Source organism: Peromyscus californicus, unplaced genomic scaffold (genome assembly GCF_007827085.1).
Source record: "Peromyscus californicus insignis strain IS unplaced genomic scaffold, ASM782708v3 Scaffold_4__1_contigs__length_199733344, whole genome shotgun sequence".
NCBI classification, from domain to species: domain Eukaryota; kingdom Metazoa; phylum Chordata; class Mammalia; order Rodentia; family Cricetidae; genus Peromyscus; species Peromyscus californicus.
The window spans coordinates 21,861,695-21,880,351 of NW_026294562.1; the positions used below are offsets into that span (position 1 = coordinate 21,861,695).

General features: G+C 48.2%; 1 protein-coding gene across 2 annotated transcripts in view; it reads left to right on the forward strand.

Moving 5' to 3' along the window:
• Aldh18a1 (aldehyde dehydrogenase 18 family member A1) overlaps positions 1-16,044 on the forward strand; it is a 36,404-nt gene extending 20,360 nt beyond the window's left edge. For both annotated transcript variants that reach the window (XM_052763289.1, XM_052763288.1), the window contains exons 11-18: positions 793-886; positions 2,450-2,670; positions 4,932-5,069; positions 7,592-7,787; positions 7,895-8,016; positions 10,951-11,137; positions 12,133-12,228; positions 14,954-16,044. In XM_052763289.1, coding sequence (XP_052619249.1) covers positions 793-886; positions 2,450-2,670; positions 4,932-5,069; positions 7,592-7,787; positions 7,895-8,016; positions 10,951-11,137; positions 12,133-12,228; positions 14,954-15,135 — 1,236 coding nt within the window. In that variant the 3' untranslated portion in view covers positions 15,136-16,044. The remainder of the gene's footprint in view (positions 1-792; positions 887-2,449; positions 2,671-4,931; positions 5,070-7,591; positions 7,788-7,894; positions 8,017-10,950; positions 11,138-12,132; positions 12,229-14,953) is intronic.
• Positions 16,045-18,657: the final 2,613 nt, after the last annotated feature.

Below are 18,657 nucleotides of genomic sequence, written 5' to 3' on the forward strand. Positions count from 1 at the left end.
CATGGTACAGGTTTCTTCTGTGGAGCCCGTTGGTCTGAGAAGGGAGGAGAGAATGACTACAAGTAAGGAAAATTAAAGCGAAGGAGGAGCCTGGCTCCTCTCTCAGACCACTCTGCTCTACTTCAGTGATCATTTCCCAAAATGGTGGCCAAGGCTGGAGAGAGCTCAGCAGTGAAGAGCACTGATTGCTCTTGCAGAGGACCTGGGTTTGATTCCCAGCACTCACATGGTCGTTTACAATCATCTGTAACTCTAGTTCCGAGGTCATCTGGCGCCCTCTTCTGGACTCCTCACAAACTGCATGCTTGTAGTGCATAAACATCCATGCAGACAGAAAGAACTCTCATACACATAAAACAAAATCTCAAAGGAAAATTTTAAATAAAGCCAGATGCAGAAACTTACCTGGAAAATAAAATGTCTGTTGATACAAAAATCTGTAAAGTTCAGTGTGTTATTCCTAATTCTACATGCCAGCTTATTTCGTGGACAAACCACATAACTTTCCTCAGTGCTGAGCTGTGGACCCGTGATGACAGTAATCAGGAATGGAAGAGAAAGGAGAAGTGAGAGCAGGCTGGAAACACATAAGGTGGTGGACAACACCAGGAATGTGTAAAAGAAAGCAAAGGGACTTCAGTCTGTGACAACTTTGGCTCCAGGGACAAGCCTGGCACCTTGAGGGTAGACAAAGAAGTATGTGCATTCTTAGACCTCCCTGGTGTCTTCATGATTTGTTTTTTTTGTTTTTGTTTTTGTTTTTTTTTTGTTTTGTTTTTTTGTTTTTTGCAGAGAGCAGAAATTATCCATCATCTGGCTGACCTGCTGACGGACCAGCGGGAAGAGATCCTGCTAGCCAACAAAAAAGACTTGGAGGAGGCAGAGGGTAGGGAGCTAGTCACGAAGTTTTCATTGTGGTGTTCTTTCTTTTACTGGTAATTCTTGCGTCTGTCTAGAGGCAAGATTATTAGAAGAAAGTACATTATTGTGTATAGTTTTTATCGAGGGTGGCTGGCTAGTGCTACTTAAGCTTTTTCTAACTATCTGTGGTACTTCCTCCTGTCCCATGTCCAGATATTTTAATCCAACCCTCCAAGGAGCTTTCCCTGTTCCCAAGAGTCGTGTGAGCTCTGGCTGCTGTGGATGCTCAGCTAATGATAGCGGAGACCATCACACTAGCAGGCACTGTGCCAAGGCCTTTCCAATAGGATCACCTTTAAATTGCACAACCTACCGTAGCCGAGGGAGCTACTGTTTATTAGTCCCACTCAGCAAAGCTGTCATTCACCCAGAGTCATATGACCAGTGGTGGGCCCAGGATTCCAGTTCAGATGAACTGTCCATACAAAAGAACCACAGAAGTGCTTCATGTTGCCTGTAGTAAAAGATGAGATATCTCTTGGGCCATTAAACCAGCGTGCTATCTTTATGGTTGGCATCAGGTGCTATCCAGAGAGGTCTGTGTGGTGCTCATGGCAGAGTAGATGATATGGCTAAAGTCGTATCACAGATGACCAGTTGTGGAGGCCCACAAAGGTTTCCTAGTGACATCTGAGCTTGCTTTACCCAGCAGGGCTGCATTAGAGGATTGCTTGACCTCGTGTGTGGTTACCAGGTGATTGGAAAGGGTCTGCACTTAGCTGTGCTGAAGGGAGGTCTTTTGCTCCACCCCTTGGTGTTCCTATAAATAGCCCTTTAGAAGAGACAGGAGGGGGTGGTGGATAAGGATCTAGGTCCAGGCTGTCCTGTGTTTATATCTGTTTCTCTCTCCTCTCTCCTCTATCTAAATTTCTTATCCCTCACTCATCAAGAGTATCCTGTCATAAAATGTGGGAGACCTGGGCTCCCACAACCAGTTATAACTAGGCCCAGATGCCCTCTGTCCTCTCTCTCCGTTCTCTGCTTTGCCAGTTTAAGACAGTGGAAGACAGCTGGGCATGATGGTCACATGGTGAGACCCTGTCTCAAATAATAATAATAATAACAACAACAACAGAAAGGAAAAGTAGACAAATTGTCGTTTTTAATGCCATTGAGACATCAGCCTGTGCACATGCTCATCAGCCATTTTTGATGAACAGACTTGATGTTTCACAGTTAGCATTTTTTACATGCCATACTCCAGATAGCCCAGCTTGTTGGTACCTGTGGTGGATTATGTGTAGCAACTATATTGCAGCTTCTTGTCAGAATTTTTAGGTAGAGTCCAGGCCTCCCTATTTTGAAATGCTCTGACATACTTGTTGCATGCTGAAAAGTGATAATTTTGGGGACATGAGATACACAGTTGTCAAGCAGTCCCTCCCCACCCCCAGGAAGAGCTATGTAAAGCCACATGTCACTGCCTCACCCCGACCCTCAGGTCTGGGTCTGTCCCTACTACAGTAAAGTTGGTGGCCAAAGCCTGCCCACATTGCTCCTTTATCATGTCGTCCTGCTGCCTTTCCAGGGAGACTTGCAGGCCCTCTACTGAAGCGCCTGAGCCTCTCCACATCTAAACTGAACAGCCTGGCCATCGGGCTGCGGCAAATTGCAGCCTCCTCCCAGGACAGCGTGGGCCGTGTTCTACGCCGGACTCGGATTGCCAAAAACCTAGAACTAGAGCAAGTGACTGTCCCGATAGGTGTTTTACTGGTGATCTTTGAGTCTCGTCCTGACTGTCTACCCCAGGTATGTGTGACCATGGCCCTGCCATTGGGGATGGGTTGAAGGAGGAAGCATATATTATCAGGACTAGAGATAAGTCACCATAAGATGTGTGTGTGTGTATGCATGTATGAACATGTAGGTATGTAAGAGAGAGAAGGATGGGGCTGGAGAGATGGCTCAGAGGTTAAGAGCACTGGCTGCTCTTCCAGAGATCCTGAGTTCAGTTCCCAGCAACCACATGGCTCACAACCATCTATAAGGTCTGGTGCCCTCTCTGGTGGGCAAGCATACATGCTGGGAGAACACAGTATCCATAATAAATAAATCTTTAAAAAAAGAAAAAAAGAAAAATTAACACTCCAAAAGAAAAAGAGAGAGAGAAAAAGATATTTTTCTTCAACCCCAAAGATAACTATTTCCGTGGTGTTGTCAGTTTGTTACTAAGGTGACTTCTGTTCTTCATCCTTCCAGCCATCTCAGGGCAGAGATGCAGCTGAGCATTATAAAGTTAATAGTCCTTGTCACACTCGAAAGTGTAGAGCTGTCACCTGAGCCCAAATCAACCCCCAGAGGGCTGGGGAGAGCACATTCTCAGCTCTCCTGGGTCACAGTGCACTTTGTTCTGAGACTGCCCATCCCTACCAGCCTGCTGCAGTCACTCACCTAACACCCGTCTACCCCCCCACAAAAAGACCCCATTATCAGCATCCCAGAGTGCTTCCTGTAGGCACATCTATTAGAGAAAGCACTTTGAGTAGTTAGTGGAAGATAACATGCAGCCCTCTTGAAGGAATGTGGTTAGCACATGCCAAAGCATCCGAAAGATGAGGTACAGTAGAAGTCGGCCTCACTTTGTTGCCCTAAGCTCTGAGAAATTGATAACCATTTCCCCACTAAGCTGTGAGTGAGATGAGATCAACTCTTTCTTTGTATTGGCTCTGAGGTCTCAAAGGGAAATTCCGTTTTAAAATGAAAAGCTGGCTGCTGTGTGTGTAAAGCATAGGGGACTGTGAAGCCCACAGTTCTCTGTGGAGGGTCCTCCCTGACTGGACCTCACAGCAGCGGGTTCCTCACAGGACTCTCTCCCACTGTTGTGTGTCCTCAGCCAGTCTCATTACCCCTCTGGCCACAAGTTCATCCTGTGGAAGAGCCTGGTGGTGGCTGCAGAACTCATTTGTGCTAGCGGAAATGGGTCCTGACTCTGGGTGGCTCTGTTCACGAAACGCCACCCGAATCCTCACAAGTAATAGGCGTTTCCCCTGTGGCTGAGGCTTCTTACCTGAAGTGTAAGCCCTGGATGGCAACACACAAATCCTAAAAATTGTGTGTGGAACGTGGTGTGTCTGCGTTTAGCTGCAGGAAGTCTGCATAACCTTCCTAAGGGGCTCAAGAGCAACTCAAGCAAATAGAAAGGATTGAGAACCCCTAATGTGACTGGGCAATGGTGGTGCACGCTTTTAATCCCAGCACTCGGGAGACAGAGCCAGGCAGATCTCTGTGAGTTCGAGGCCAGCCTGGTCTACAGAGTGAGATCTAGGACAGGCACCAAAACTACACGAGAAACCCTGTCTTGGAAAAAAAAAAAAAAAAAACAGAAAAACAAAACAAAAAACCAAAACACTAATCTGGAGATTTAAATGGCCAGGCAAAGAGTTTTAGTAGCCTTTTTTAGTAGCCTTGCCAAACCTGGGTGATTTTCATTTATCTGAAAAGTATTCAGAAAATCAAGCTTCAGGCTTGGGATGACTGAGCCGACCTCTCCCACTGCTTTAATGAGATAGCTCTTCTTCCCCTGCCCTGAGCAGTGTATGTTCCCAGCAGGCTGCTGTCACCATCCAGGGCTGACTTGAGTTCATGTTCTCCAGATTCTCAGCATCAGGCAGGTAGAGCGTCTGGGTCACTTTCTGGATCGCAGCGGGCTGCGGCCACAGGTGCCTCCCAGCCTCTGCTGACTCAGTGGAGCTGGTACTTCACTGTGGAGGTGGTTGAGCATCCCACTCGCCACTGTGACCAGAGTGGGGAGGGAAGCCATGTAGTTAAGTTCCCCAGAGTCAGACATCTCGGAGTTTTTTGTTTTTGTTTTTGTTTTGTTTTTTTTGCCAGTCTTGCGTTTGTAAGCTGTGTGCCTGGGGGTCACCCCCCTTCCTGGGCCTCAGTATAAAGTGGGATAAAATGAGTTTGTAATGTACTTGGATGCTGGTAAAGGTGAGACAGACACTGTAATAGAGCCACAGCAATGCGGACGTTACTGTCACCCTGCCTGTCTTCCCTTTGATCTGCAGGTGGCAGCTTTGGCTATTGCAAGTGGCAACGGCTTGTTGCTCAAAGGAGGGAAGGAGGCCGCACACAGCAACCGCATTCTTCACCTCCTGACCCAGGAGGCCCTGTCCATCCATGGAGTCAAGGATGCCATACAGCTGGTAGGTCATAGGGCCAGGTGAGGTCTGTGGAAATTTTTAGCAAGTATTAGGTTGTGTGAAGCCAAGATGGTTCTACAGGTAAGCTGGATTAGAGAGGCTGCAGGTTCTGTGAACCTGTGAACACTGCTGTTCTGCAGAGCCAGGTGGGTTTTTGTTGGCTGGGGAGAGCTACCACCAGACAGACATATCCTGGCACTGCTGGGTTACTCAGTATCAATTAGACCTTCACTCTTTTTAAACTTAATTTTCTTTATTACTGGTGTGTGTGTGTGAGAGAGAGAGACACACACACACACACACACACACACACACACACAGAGAGAACAACTTTATGGAGTAATTTTTCCCCTTCTACCTTTACATGGGTCCCAGGAATTGGACTCAGGTCTCCAGGCTTGTGTGGCAGACATCTTTACCTGCTGAGCCATACATATCCCTGGCCCTCAGACCCTCATTCATTAGGTTTTAGGAGTGACAGACCCACTATTGGGCTGGGTTCCTCTCATTGGTGGAGTTATTTGAAGTAATTGATTCAGGGGTAAAGAATTTACCAGTCTTTGGTAGAGTTTAGTGTTGTTTGGTTTTGCTCTTTTGGGGGGCCTGCCACCTAGCTCCCAAATAAATCACACATGGAGGCTTACTCTTATTTATAAATGCCTGGCCTTTGCTTGGCTTGTTTCTTGACAGGTTTTCTTAAGTTTAACCCATCTATCTTTTGCCTCCAGGCTTTTCCTTTTCTATTCCTGTATACCTTTTTTTGTTTCTTACTCCGTGGCCTGCTGTGTAGCTGAGTGGCTGGCCCCTGGGTCCTCCTCCTCCTCTGACTACTTCTTCTCTCTTCACTCCTCCGTTTTTTAATTCCTCCTGCATATTCTGTCTTCCTGCCAGCCCCACCCATCCTTTCTCCTGACTTGCTATTGGCCATTCAGATCTTTATTCAACCATTAGGTGTTTTAGACAGGCACAGTAACACAGCTTCACAGAGTTAAACAAATGCAACATAAATAAAAGTAACACACCTTAAAATAATATTCCCCAACAGTTTAGATTTGACTTACGTCACTTTAAGAAAGTTTGTCATCATGTGGTATGGAAGGATGAGACCGTGTTGCTGCCACTGTTACTGTGGTCACTGACGTGGCCTCAGCTGCCAGATGAGTTCAGTGGGAACAGCTGCGAGTCATGTGAGGCCCTTTCATTATCTCATTTAATTCTCACTATAACCCTTTGAGGAAATGCTGTTTGTTCGTAGGCCCATGTTCTGGACTAGGTAAAAGCAGACTCGGGTGCAAAAATTCACCAGTTTATAGGAGGGTTTAGATTTGATTTAAGCCATTTCTAGATCTTTCTTTTCCCATGGAAGGCCCCTCCCTTCACCATCTCAGGATTCTCTTCCTCCTGGTGGGTGGAGCTGCCTCATTGCTTGCTCAGAGAGGATCCCAGGCTTAGGAGCTCAGCCCAGCTCCAGCACAGCCTGGCCGAATGGGTTCTCTCCCTCCCTCCCTCCCTCCCTCCCTCCCTCCCTACTTCCCTCTCTTCCTGACAGTGTGTACCATACTTAGAGTAGTACATGCAGATCACACATAGACATCTCTATAACTGTGTCTGTGTGGATATGCATGGCCACTAACCACATGTCCCCAGCACACCACAGGGCCCCTCCGACCCTTCTGGTGTACTGTACCCCAACACACCTTAGGGTAATCACTTTCTTTGACTTCCATCACAGTCAGTTACTTTGGACTGTACCTGAACTTCGATGGAGTGATCCAGAATACAGTTTTCTGTTCCATGACTTTTGTTTATTATTATCTTGGTGGCATTCTCCTGTATTTTTGCATCCAGCAGTTTTCTCTCCTTTTTCGTCACCTTTTTCTTCATCCATTTATAGTCACATACTACAGTTCATCTTTTCTGTCGGTGTGCATTTGGTTTGGTCCAGCTATGAATATTCTGGCACATGTACATCTATATTTCTGTTGTAACATGACTAGATGGAAGACAGCGACAAATTCAGAAAAGAAAAGGAGATGCCTGGCATCTCTGTGTCCCAACACAGGCCCTTGTGATAGTGTAGTCTACATCCCAGGATAGAGGCTGTCAGTGGAAGTCTTGGGGAAGAAAATGTGACCCCCTAATGAGACCCATCGTGCCCTCAGGTGGCCACTTCTTTTGGCGATCCTGTAGCCTGGCATCATCTGTGTCTCCTTATCACCCACCCACAGCACTCAGCCCCTCCTGAGCGTCCTCTGCCATGTGCTGTGGTTAGCTTCCCACCGTCCTCCCTTCCGTGACTGCGCTCTCTGAAGTGCAGGGCATGGTTCCCAGCGAGGCCTACAGTCCTGTCACTGAACAGTCTGGCCAGCATTCCCTGGACAGTGTTTCAGTTTCCACAGTCACAAACCTGTTTTTAGAATAAGTTTTCCCGGTGCCGGAGGTAGTTACTGGAGAGCGCAGACATTGGTCTGTAAGGAGGAAGCTGCTGTTTCCACTTCTTCCTCTTTGGTTCTCTCCCTCTTCAGGTGAATACCAGAGAAGAAGTTGAGGATCTCTGCCGCCTTGACAAAATAATAGATCTCATCATTCCTCGAGGCTCCTCCCAGCTGGTCAGAGACATCCAGAAAGCTGCTAAGGGGATCCCAGTGATGGGCCACAGCGAAGGGATCTGCCACATGTATGTGGATTCCGAGGCCAGTGTGGACAAGGTCACCAGACTCGGTGAGCTGGCCTGGGGCTCCTGGGGAGTGAGAGGAAATTCTTGGTGTTTGCTCTGTGCCTGTGGATCATGTAGACAGGACTCACTCTTTGCTCTCCCTTTTCTTCAGTCAGAGACTCTAAGTGTGACTATCCAGCCGCCTGTAATGCTTTGGAGACTTTGCTCATCCACCGGGATCTGCTGAGAACACCCTTATTTGACCAGATCATTGATATGCTGAGAGTGGAACAGGTACACTAGACCCGCAGGAAAGAGTGGACCAGGAGCAGCTTCCAGGCCCTTTAGAGAACAGTATGTTACACTTGTACAGAGGTGAATAAGACTGCCCTCTGCGGTCTACTGGGTGGATGGAACTGATACACAGATGGCTGACAGTATTACAGAGTGTAGCATGTCCCTACTGCAAGGGTTCGAAGGTAACAGACCGTATAGCACCATACAGAGCAAGATCTTTACAGCAATGTTTTATTTGGGTGGCAGAGTTATGTTTCCAACTAGACATTCCCTTTTATATAACAGTTTTTAAAAAATTGCGCAGAAGTGGTTTTGGTTTGTGACGAGGGTTTTTTTGTTGTTGTTGTTGGTGGTGGTGGTGGTTTGTTTTTTGGCGGGGCAGGGGGAGTGTTTTATGATTTATGTATATGAGTGTTCTGCATTGTATGTCTGTATACCACATGTGCCTGGTTCCTCAAAAGGCCAGAAGAGGGCATCAGATCCTCTGGAACTAGAGTTACAGACGGTTTTGAGCTGCCGTGTGGGTGCTGGGAATTGAACCTGGGTCCTCGGCAGAGCAGCCGGTGCTCTTCACTGCTGAGCCACTCCTCTATAGAGCACCAGACGTGTTTTCAAGAGTAAAATTTATATGCATTCATTCTCCCCCTCCAACAATGTCTTCAGTTGCCAGTGTAAGTATACACACTTACTGAGTGACATTCAGGATGAGCATTTTGGATAGCTTTCTTTTGGACTTCACTCGTAACCTGTCATCAAGGTTACGTACAAACAAATTCAGTAAGTTTGAAATACAGACAGATTTATGCTGTCCTAAATTCACAATTGCAAATTACCAGAAGGTCCCGAGGCCAGCTGGACAGTCTAGTAAAGGTCCTGCATGGCTGCATTTCCAGCTTTGGTAGCAGGTGTGAGTGTGCTTACATAAGCTAGTGCAGCGCGGGGAAGCAGGCTGCAGGCCTCTGTTGCTGTGACTCGTGATGGCATCCTTTCGCTAGAAGGGAACGATGCTTGTCGGTACACCATGGCCTCAGTGAAGAACTGTGTTAGGCTTCTGTGTCACTACAGCCAAACAGAACACCCAAGGAAAAGCAACTTACAGGAAGATTGTTACAAAATAAACACGACTACATGGAGGGCCATACAAATCCACAAAAGAGCCAGGTGTGGTGGCACATGCCTTTGATCCCAGCAATCAGGAGGCAGAGGCAGGTGGATCTCTGAGTTTGAGGACAGCCAGGGCTCCACAGAGAAACCCTGTCTGGAAAAAATGAAACAAAACACACACACACACACACACACACACACACACACACACACACACACACTATAAAATTCTAAAAATTTACACAAATCCACAAAAGAAAAGCAGATGCCTAGAATCTCTGTGTCTGAGCACAGCACTGTGTATCAGTCTGGTCTAAAACACAGAATAGAGGCTGTCAGTAGAAGTCTTGGGAAATGTGACTCCCTAGTGGGATCCAGTGTTTTCCCCAAGGCTGCAGCTAGAGAACCTGAGAAGTGTCAAAGCAACCACTTCCTTTAGTTACCCTAGAGCCTGGTGCTGTCTGTAACTCCTTAACTCAGCTCACAGAGGGTTCATTCCATCATGGAGGGGGAGCAGCTCACTTCATGGTAGCCAGGAAGCAGAGAATGGAGGAATACATCCTTCAAGGACATGTCTCCAGTGGTCTCCTTCCTCAAGTAGGCTTGTCTTTCTGCCTTCCACCCGCTCCCAATAATGCCATCCTACTACAGATCCATCAAGGGCCCAATCCATTCATTAGGCCAGAGCCTTCAGGATCTAAGTGTCTCTGGAAACCCCATCACAGGTATGATTCACTAATCCCCAGTCAGGTTAACAGTTAGAACTACCCAGCACCTGAAATCACTGTTTTGAAAGTGAAAGTGCACCCCACAGAGTAAAAGGGAATCGGAACACATGACTGCTCATTAAGTCTGTCCACTAGTGGCCTATTTGATTGGCTCTCCGTAGATGCCTGCTGTCACAGTCACCTGCACTGCACAGGATGAAAGCCGTCCTTGGCTAGAACTGAGCCCCCTCATCCTACCATGGACAAACCCTCGGCCTCCTCAGTGTCAGGATGAGGACTGCCTTCGGAGGCTTCAAACCATGATGAGGCCATGTGTGTCCTGTAGGCAGCACTTTTGCATGTAGGAACTAAATCCTTGGTGTGACCTGATCACAGATGGGGCTCCCCAGTACAGTGTGGACAGTGCCCAATAAAGTCACAGCAGGGCCTCAAGCCACCAGGGAAGACAGATACAAGCTTGTCATAGCTAGATCCAAGGCTTGAAGGAATCAAGCCATGAACCTGTCCTGCGTAGTGTCAGAGAGCAAGGCCCGTGTACAGTCAGACTGATGAAGTCCCTCTAACATTAACAGGATCAGTTTGAGAGCCTGGAGCTGGGTGTGACAGGCCACAATCATACAGGTAACTAGTTTGAGGTACTTGGCCTTGAGTACCAAGCCAGGGCTTCCCTGGGGTGTAGGGAATAAAGATACATATATGGTGCCTCTTTGTTCTCACGAATCCAGTGCAGGTTCCACTTTATAGAGAATGGGAGTTTATGGTCAGAGGTTCCTTTAGTAAAAAGCCAGAAGTCAAGGGCTTGTGTGCCGCATACATTCAGTATTCAAAGGCTTTCCGTTTGAATCCCTGCCCCAGCTTGCTCAAGGGCCTGTTGCTGGAAAGGTGGCCAGCAAGTCCTGGCCTAGCACAGAGCAGGGCATGCTGGTGTGAGGAGGGCTAAGTCACCCTCCAGGCCCACGAGCAGCTTGGTGGCCACTTGCCAGGGCTTTGCTGCGTTACAGACTCGGATTCTTCCAGGCTCAGCACACAGGCCCAGCTGTTGGCTCCTAGTGCTGCTGCTGCATTCTCTTGTTTACATATTGGCTTTTCTCTCTGACAGGTAAAAATTCACGCAGGCCCCAAGTTTGCCTCTTACCTGACCTTCAGTCCCTCAGAAGTGAAGTCACTCCGAATAGAATATGGTGACCTGGAAGTGTGCATTGAAGTGGTGGACAGTGTCCAGGAAGCCATTGATCACATCCATAAATACGGCAGCTCCCACACAGATGTCATCGTCACAGAAAATGGTCAGTTTGCAGGACTTCAGGCGTGTGGTGCCAGGTTTCTTTGCTCTGACCTACAGTTGGTGTTCTTCCTCTCGGCCTCTCTGGTCCTGCAGGAAGGCACACTCCAGACTGACCAGTGACAGTCCTAATGCTCTCTGATCTATCTGTTGGTCCATCCCAGGGGCCCCCATCGGTGGGGCAGAGATGATTGGCCCCATTTAAAGATGGCTTCCTGTGCTTCAGATGCATTGTCTTTACCCACGCAGCTGCCTTACCAAGCAGTTCAAAGCCAGACATTGTGACTAAACACCTGTAATCTCAGAACTCAGGAATCTAAGGCAGGAGGATTGCCACAAGTTGCAGGCCTGCCTGGACTACGTAGCAAGACCTTGAGTCCAAAAAAGAAAAACAAAAAATGTGCAGCTGAGGAGACTCGCACCTGGAGGCTGAGAGCGGGACAGACTGCACATTCATCCATTGAGCACCCGGACAGCAGCATGTCCGTGAACATGTCAGGGTGTCTGGCTCTGAGGCCTGGTGGTGAAGGAGGCCGTATGGCCCCTGAGGAACTCACAGCCAGTTTACTGCAACTCTAACCATAGCACCAAGCAGCGGCAGTCGTTAACTGCCCACTTACCAGGGGGCACTGGGGTGAGGGCTCTCGGGGGCCAGCTGGCTTCACCCTGAGAACCAGGTAACGCCCTTCCCTTCTCATGCATCACAGGGATGGTCATACACCTGCCCAAGGCCACAGAGCTAATGTGCGTGGGCTTGGCGGTCAGACCTCGACGGGCTGTTCCACATGGAGGCCTACTAGAGATCCGATTCCAGCAGCCCCTTCCCTGCCCCGACCGTGGGGTCTGGTTTGCCATCTTCCCCTTCAGAGCTCTCCTAAGCCTGCGTGTTGAACGTGTGAGGAGCACGCGTGCAGTCAGATCTGACAACAGGGAGTGGCCAGAAGCGGGCGTGTTCCCCATGGTCATCCTCATTTGGTTCCTCTCTCTCTTTCCCTGTAGAGAAAACAGCGGAGTTCTTCCTCCAGCACGTGGACAGCGCCTGTGTGTTCTGGAATGCTAGTACTCGCTTCTCTGATGGCTACCGCTTTGGACTGGGTAAGAAAGACAGGGAAAAGGAGTCCCCTGTGGTGCTCTCACCAGAGGCTCTAAAGACTCAGGTGAAGTAAAGATACCTCCCTCCAGTCACTTGTGTGATCTAGCTGTAGAACAGACAGAGAATCATCGAGAATAACCCCGGTTTACCCACCAGCGTTAGTAGACCTTTCACCTGTGAAGAAGGTAGCTGCTCCTCATTCCTTTTCCGTAGATGGGGAAACTGAGAGACAAGTCAAGTAAGTTGTCACACAGTGTCAGACCTAATATGCACAAGCCTGGGTGCCCCCATGGCAGTGCGGGCATGCACAGCTTATCTTAGTTCACAAGCTGCTGTGGTCCCCGGAGAGCATGCCATTGCAGATATGGGTGACATGGTCAGGTGCAGCAGGAATCTTTGAAGGTCTTACTAATAAAATCAAACCTGAGGCCAGGTACTGGGGTGAATGCTGGAAGATCAGAGAAGCAAAACAAGCCACAGCTACCTCACCTCACCAGTTCCTCAGCTGATCCTGTTTCCTCAGAGTGGAAGCTTCTGAATCTCAGCTGAACTGCTGCTAGAAGCCTAAAAGCTTAACCAGCCAAAAGCTTCTAGTTCCCGGTTTTCACGCCTTATATACCTTTCTGCTTTCTGACATCACTTCCTGGGATTAAAGGCGTGAGTCAGCATGCTTGGCTGCTTCTAGTGTGGCCTTAAACTCACAGAGATCCTGATGGATCTCTGCCTCCCAAGTGATAGGATTAAAGGCGTGTGTGCCACCATTTTCTGGCCTCTGTCTATCTAGTGGCTGTTCTGTCCTCTGACCCCAGATAAGTTTATTAGGGTACACAATATTTTGGGGAACACAATACCGCCACAGTCAGGTTGCCTCAGAGATAGGAACCACACATAGGACAGAAGGTCTTGGACTTGGTACCTACCTACACAGAGCCTAAGCACCAGGATCAGGAACCAGCAAGGAAGTGGGAGGCGGGGGATTCAGTCTAAAGCGTGTACTTAGAATGCACAGGGCTCTGGGCTCACCCCTGGCACCAGCACAAACAAATGTGATCTTTAGAAATAGACACCTGATCCTTTCATTACATATAAAACTTCTCTCTCTCCATAGAGTTGTTTGAACAGTCCGATTTTCCAGGGGACCATTACACAAGCATCCCAATAAGACATTTGTCGCACATTTTGTGAATATTTGAGGTGTAGGGGGTGTGTGTGTGTGTGTGTGTGTGTGTGTGTGTGTGTGTGTGTGTGTGTGTGTGTGTATGTATGTGTGTGTTGGCATTGGTGGTGGTGGTGGTGTTTTGTTTTTTGAGACAGGGTCTTTCTGTGTAGCACTGGCCATCTTAGAACTTGCTATGTAGACCAGCCTGGCCTCAAACTCAAAGATCTATATACCTCTGCCTCCCAAGTGTGGGGACTAAAGGCTTGTGCCACCACTCCCAGCCAACATTTGAGAATTTTAATCCCCTTAAGTTGTTTGCTTTGTTGTTGGTGTTGGTTTTTTTTCTCTTTGGTGCTAGGGATCAAACCCAGGGCCTCTGACATGCTAGGCAATTGCTCTTTAACTGAGCTTCACCCTCACCTCCTTTCCTCCAAGCCTTTTAGAACATGTGATCTGCCTGGAGAAATCACTCTCCCTGATTATGGAAGGCTCTAAGGGAATTTACCAGTTTTCTTAGTCATTGACTGAGTTGCCATTTCTGTTGCATCGGGATTCTGATTTCACTTTCATAGCCATCGAACTCCAACACTGTAGAGAAGTGATAACTGACCCGCCTTTGGCTCCCTTGCCCAGTGAACATCTACTTCACAGTAACAGGACCTTGTTCTTTGTTACCTCATCCCTAGGCCTGGTACACTGTACATACTCGGTGAAGTTGTGATGTGTGAGGAATCCCAACCTCCACTGAACACAGTGGAGAACACTGAGCCAGACCCAGGGAAATCCCTGGTCTCAGGAGCAGGAGGGAAGAGAAATCAGCAGTAGCTGGCAGGTGCCTTTGTGCTAAATTCCTGGGGAGTACTGAGGACTATGCTTTCTAGAGTATAAAGACTATCTGGGGAGCTGAGGTTAAGAGCACTTGCTGCTTTTGCAGAGGACTAGGGCTCTTTTCCCAGCACCCACATCAGGTGACTCACAACTGCAACTCCAATTCCGGGAGATCTGACGTTCTCTTCTGGCCGCCATGGGCGCCAGCATGCATGTGGTACGCATATATACATGCAAATTTCCACATATAAAATAAAAAATAAATGAACCTTTCAAAAATAAATACTATTTTGGCATAACGGCTCACACCCGAAGTCCTACCACTAGGCGGCTGAGGCAGGAAGATGGAAAATTCAAGGCCAGCCTGGGCTGTATAGTAAGACTGTATCTCAAAACAAACAAACAAAAAAGACTGTTTAGGAAGATGAACTCTATACTAGACATTGTTGTACACTTCAAAACATGCCCAGATGTTAAGATGGGGTGCACAGTTGAGACGCTTAAACTGATGTAAAACTGTCCGAATACACTTGGATGAAGGTCAGTGGGAGAAGGGGCATTACAGTCTGTAGTGACAGAGAACTCCCCCACGTGGATGAGGAGCAGCAGCTGGCCAGGGAGGATGAGTCCGAAGTTAGCAAAGAGAGAAGATGCCCGTTGTGGGCTGATAGGTGTACAGGCAGCAGCGACTGGGAAAGTTGCACCTTGCTCCATGATTTGTTTGTTTTGTCTCTGAATAGGAGCCGAAGTAGGAATCAGTACATCACGGATCCACGCCCGGGGGCCAGTAGGACTAGAAGGATTGCTAACTACTAAGTGGCTGCTTCGAGGGCAAGACCATGTGGTCTCAGACTTCTCGGAGCATGGCAGCTTGAAGTACCTTCACGAGAACCTCCCTGTTCCCCAGAGAAATTTCAGCTGAGAGGAGCCAGGCGGTCAGGACTGTTCTGTGCGGTCTGGCACAGTTGGGCTATTCCAGGATCTCCAGAGAGAACTCGATCTCGTCCCCACCTCTTAGAAGGGTCTGCCTGCTGGACAGTTTGCCTGTGCTTCTGGCTCAACTCAGCATCTCCAGTCTTAGCTAACGTTCGTATTCCATTCCAGCTTCTTGTGCGTCTCTGTCTCTGTTACTGGGGTTGGACCCAGGGCCTCGAACACACCAGGCAAAGGCTCTATCACCAGCCAGCCTGTCTCCCAAGCCGCACAGGCCAGTCTTTTAGTAAGAGCATCATGGTTGCAGGTGGAGGCTTGGGTTTTGCCAGTCCATTCCCCTCAGAAACGAAGGACCGTCATCTCTTACCATCCCACATCAATGACAAGGGACCGTCCTGGCTGCTTATATCACCTCAGTGAGGTAAAGTCTTGGCATTCGACCAGGACCAGCCCCGGCATCCTCCGACTCTCCATGTGTAATTTCATTTCTTTCAAACATGCTCATCTTCAGAAGGGGACATTGGGAGTTTTTAAGGAAAAGCAGCTCCTTAAAACCTTTACCATTTTCACTGGAAACAGTGCCTAAAGTGGACTAACCTACATCCCTTGAAGGTTGGCCTTCATGAAGTTACGGGTGTACATCCCAGACAGCTGCAGTCTTTCCCTGGCCAGGGAACACACGGTACCTTTGATGTAGTTGGAATCTGAGTATCACACTGGAGGTATGAATTTCAAGATGTTCCTCCAAGTGGGAGGAAGATCTACAATTATGCCTGACCTTTTTATAATGAATTATTTTGTCGTCCTATCCTTGACCTCCAGAACAAAGATTAGAGGATTATTTTAATACTTTGGATTCTTCCCCCTTTTTTTGAGAAATAAAATTCTTACAAAAGCCCGTGTGCACGGTGAAAGTTTTCTCCCTTATTTGTCCTCGTCCTCGTCTTCCCTTTCCCTCCCTAGTGACCCTCCTCCCCTGCCTGCTCTCAGCATGCTATTCTCTGGAAGTTGGGGGTGGGGGGAGCAGTTTCAGTGGAATTGGTGCCAGGAAACCCTCCAGGGAGGGACTCCGGCCTCCAGAGGAAAGGAAAGCAGGACAGTGGGCATGGAGGACTTGGAGGCTAGTTATAGGATGATCAGATGTCTGGGGCTGTGCGTGACATGTCATGTCCCCACGGCATCCACTCCATGGCACAGCCTACGTCCTTGGTTCACTGTGGCTGTAAGTTCACACTCCTGATCTGGGAAGTGTCTCTAAACAGTCCTAATCCCCACACTCCCTTCTCTTTAGCCCTGGTCTCAGGCTCTGGTACTCTACAGTCTGCATTTCAAAGACTTCTTGTTTCTTGAGGGCCTCCAAAAGTTAAGTATTCACTGACATGCTGCTTCTGACCCTCAGCGTAGTTTTATGGGCCTAAGAATCACAGTCGTGTAGATCATATTCCCAGGCTGGCTCCAGGCTCTACCTCTCATCCAGACCCTTACATGGTCTGGCAAGTCACCCAGCCTGCCCTGCCCCATGAAGGGGGAGTTCAGACATAGCTTGCCTGAAAAGGCAATAAGCAAGGTCCCGCTGAAGAGACAACCAGCTCCCACCAGACAACACGCCCCAGGAATCTGAAATAGCCGCCCAAAAGAGCTGAGCCCTTGGTTATGTGGCTTCTGGGGAAGATGGGTTCTGGGAGTGACCTGTGGCAGGGCTTGCAGGCAGCAGGTTGATACAAGTGAGGTCCGGGGTGAGGATGAAACCAGCGAGTCCGGAGGGCAGTGACTGCTGATTTAGGGCAGGTTATAGATTTTAAGAAAATGTGTCCTAACAGTGGTGTTGATGTCATCCCTCTTGGAGACTCCCATTTTTACAGCATGGGACAGGGATGGGGTATGGCCTAGAAAAGGCAGATAAAACTTAGTCAACAAGGTCATTTCCCCTAAATGTGTCAATTTCCATAGAGACCCGGGCCACCAGCACCCTCTCCTCCATCCAAAATGAAGAAACGTAAAGGGAACTAGAAGGCAGTCATAGTCTTGAAAGTGGCCCTACTTGGGTGGCCCAGTGTTTACTGGGTTGTCCTATGGGAAGGGACCTCTTATTCTGAGGCAACTCCTGAGGTCCTGCCTTCCACCACCAACTCCTCAGCACACGTGCCACAAAACCAACCAACCCTGAGTCCTCCAGTTCCCACTAGGGGCAAAAGAGAAAAATGTCCCCCTGGTGTATATAAGTTCATGATCTTACTCAAACTGCAGTTCTACTTGGCTGTAGATTTTCTGTGATTACATCCCATGGCAACTGTATGGGACATACCAACATAGAGAGATTGTTTATTAGATAGGCAGCAAGGACTGCATGGGAGAGGTGTGTCTGCCCTTCATCTTACTTCCTGAACCTGTCTCTCCCTGGTCTTGTCACAAGCCTATCAGTTGGTGTGGTTCAAAGCACAACACAGCTTCCCCTCTTCTACAGTTGGTATTCACATGATTCGGGCCTCGTCAATCCAAGCACTTTGCTGGGCATGTGGTTTACATTTGACCAAATAGCATGTTGGTGGAATTTTTATGCAGTTATTAGGAAAAGCAAGCTCCAGTCTCCTGGGGCCATAAAGACTATTTCAAGGAGACTAAAGCTGATTGTGTCCAGTCTGCCTACTGTGTAGGGAGAGTATGTGTGAAAGTCATCCAACAAAAAATGAGGAGCCAGAGGCTCTGTAGTTAGCCCGGCTCCCTCCACCTGTCTGAAATGTGCTCCTTGACTCAACTCAAGTCATTCAGTTTTTTTTGCTTAAACTAGTTTGAGCTGCATGAAGGGACTGGTCCTGTGGAACAATACGCGCAGGATCTCCATGACTCAGGGTGGCCTCGGGATATCCTAGAGGAGTTCCGGTGAGGGTCCACTGATGATGGTGTACCAGAAACCAGAGGCCTTGAACCAGACTCATTGCAATGAACATTTGCTAGGAAAGCTGACTGGACAGAAGGGTAGACTATGTGACACACTGAAGCTCCCAATGCCACCAGGACAAACGAGAGGTGTCAGAGAGGTGGGAAAGATGGAGAAGTGGAGAGGGTGGGGTTTTTGTCCGTTTTGTTGTTTTGATTTTATTTTTTTAATTTTCTTTTGGGGGGCCCTGCAGGGGAAGATATGGGAGTACCGGGAGGTGAGCAGAATTAGGGTGCATAATGTGAAATTCTCAAAGAATCAAGAAATTATGTTTAATAAAAAAACAAAACTAGCTTAAGCTGGCTTCTTATTTCTTTCGTGTTGGAAGACTGGATGATGTACCTGGATTGACGTCTCTTCTCTGCCATGTGGAAACTGAGTGGCCTGGCAAGATGTTTAGCTTCTTTCTTCTTGGGACTATTGCTATGCCTGCTACTTAGGTGATAAGTAGATAGTTGGCACAGCACTGGGAGGAGAGAAGAGATGACCACTTCCTGTGATTCCTCGTGAGCTGCGAGCTCAGTGCTGTTCACAAATTCTGTAAGTTTCTTGTTACTGATGAATTCAAGAGTC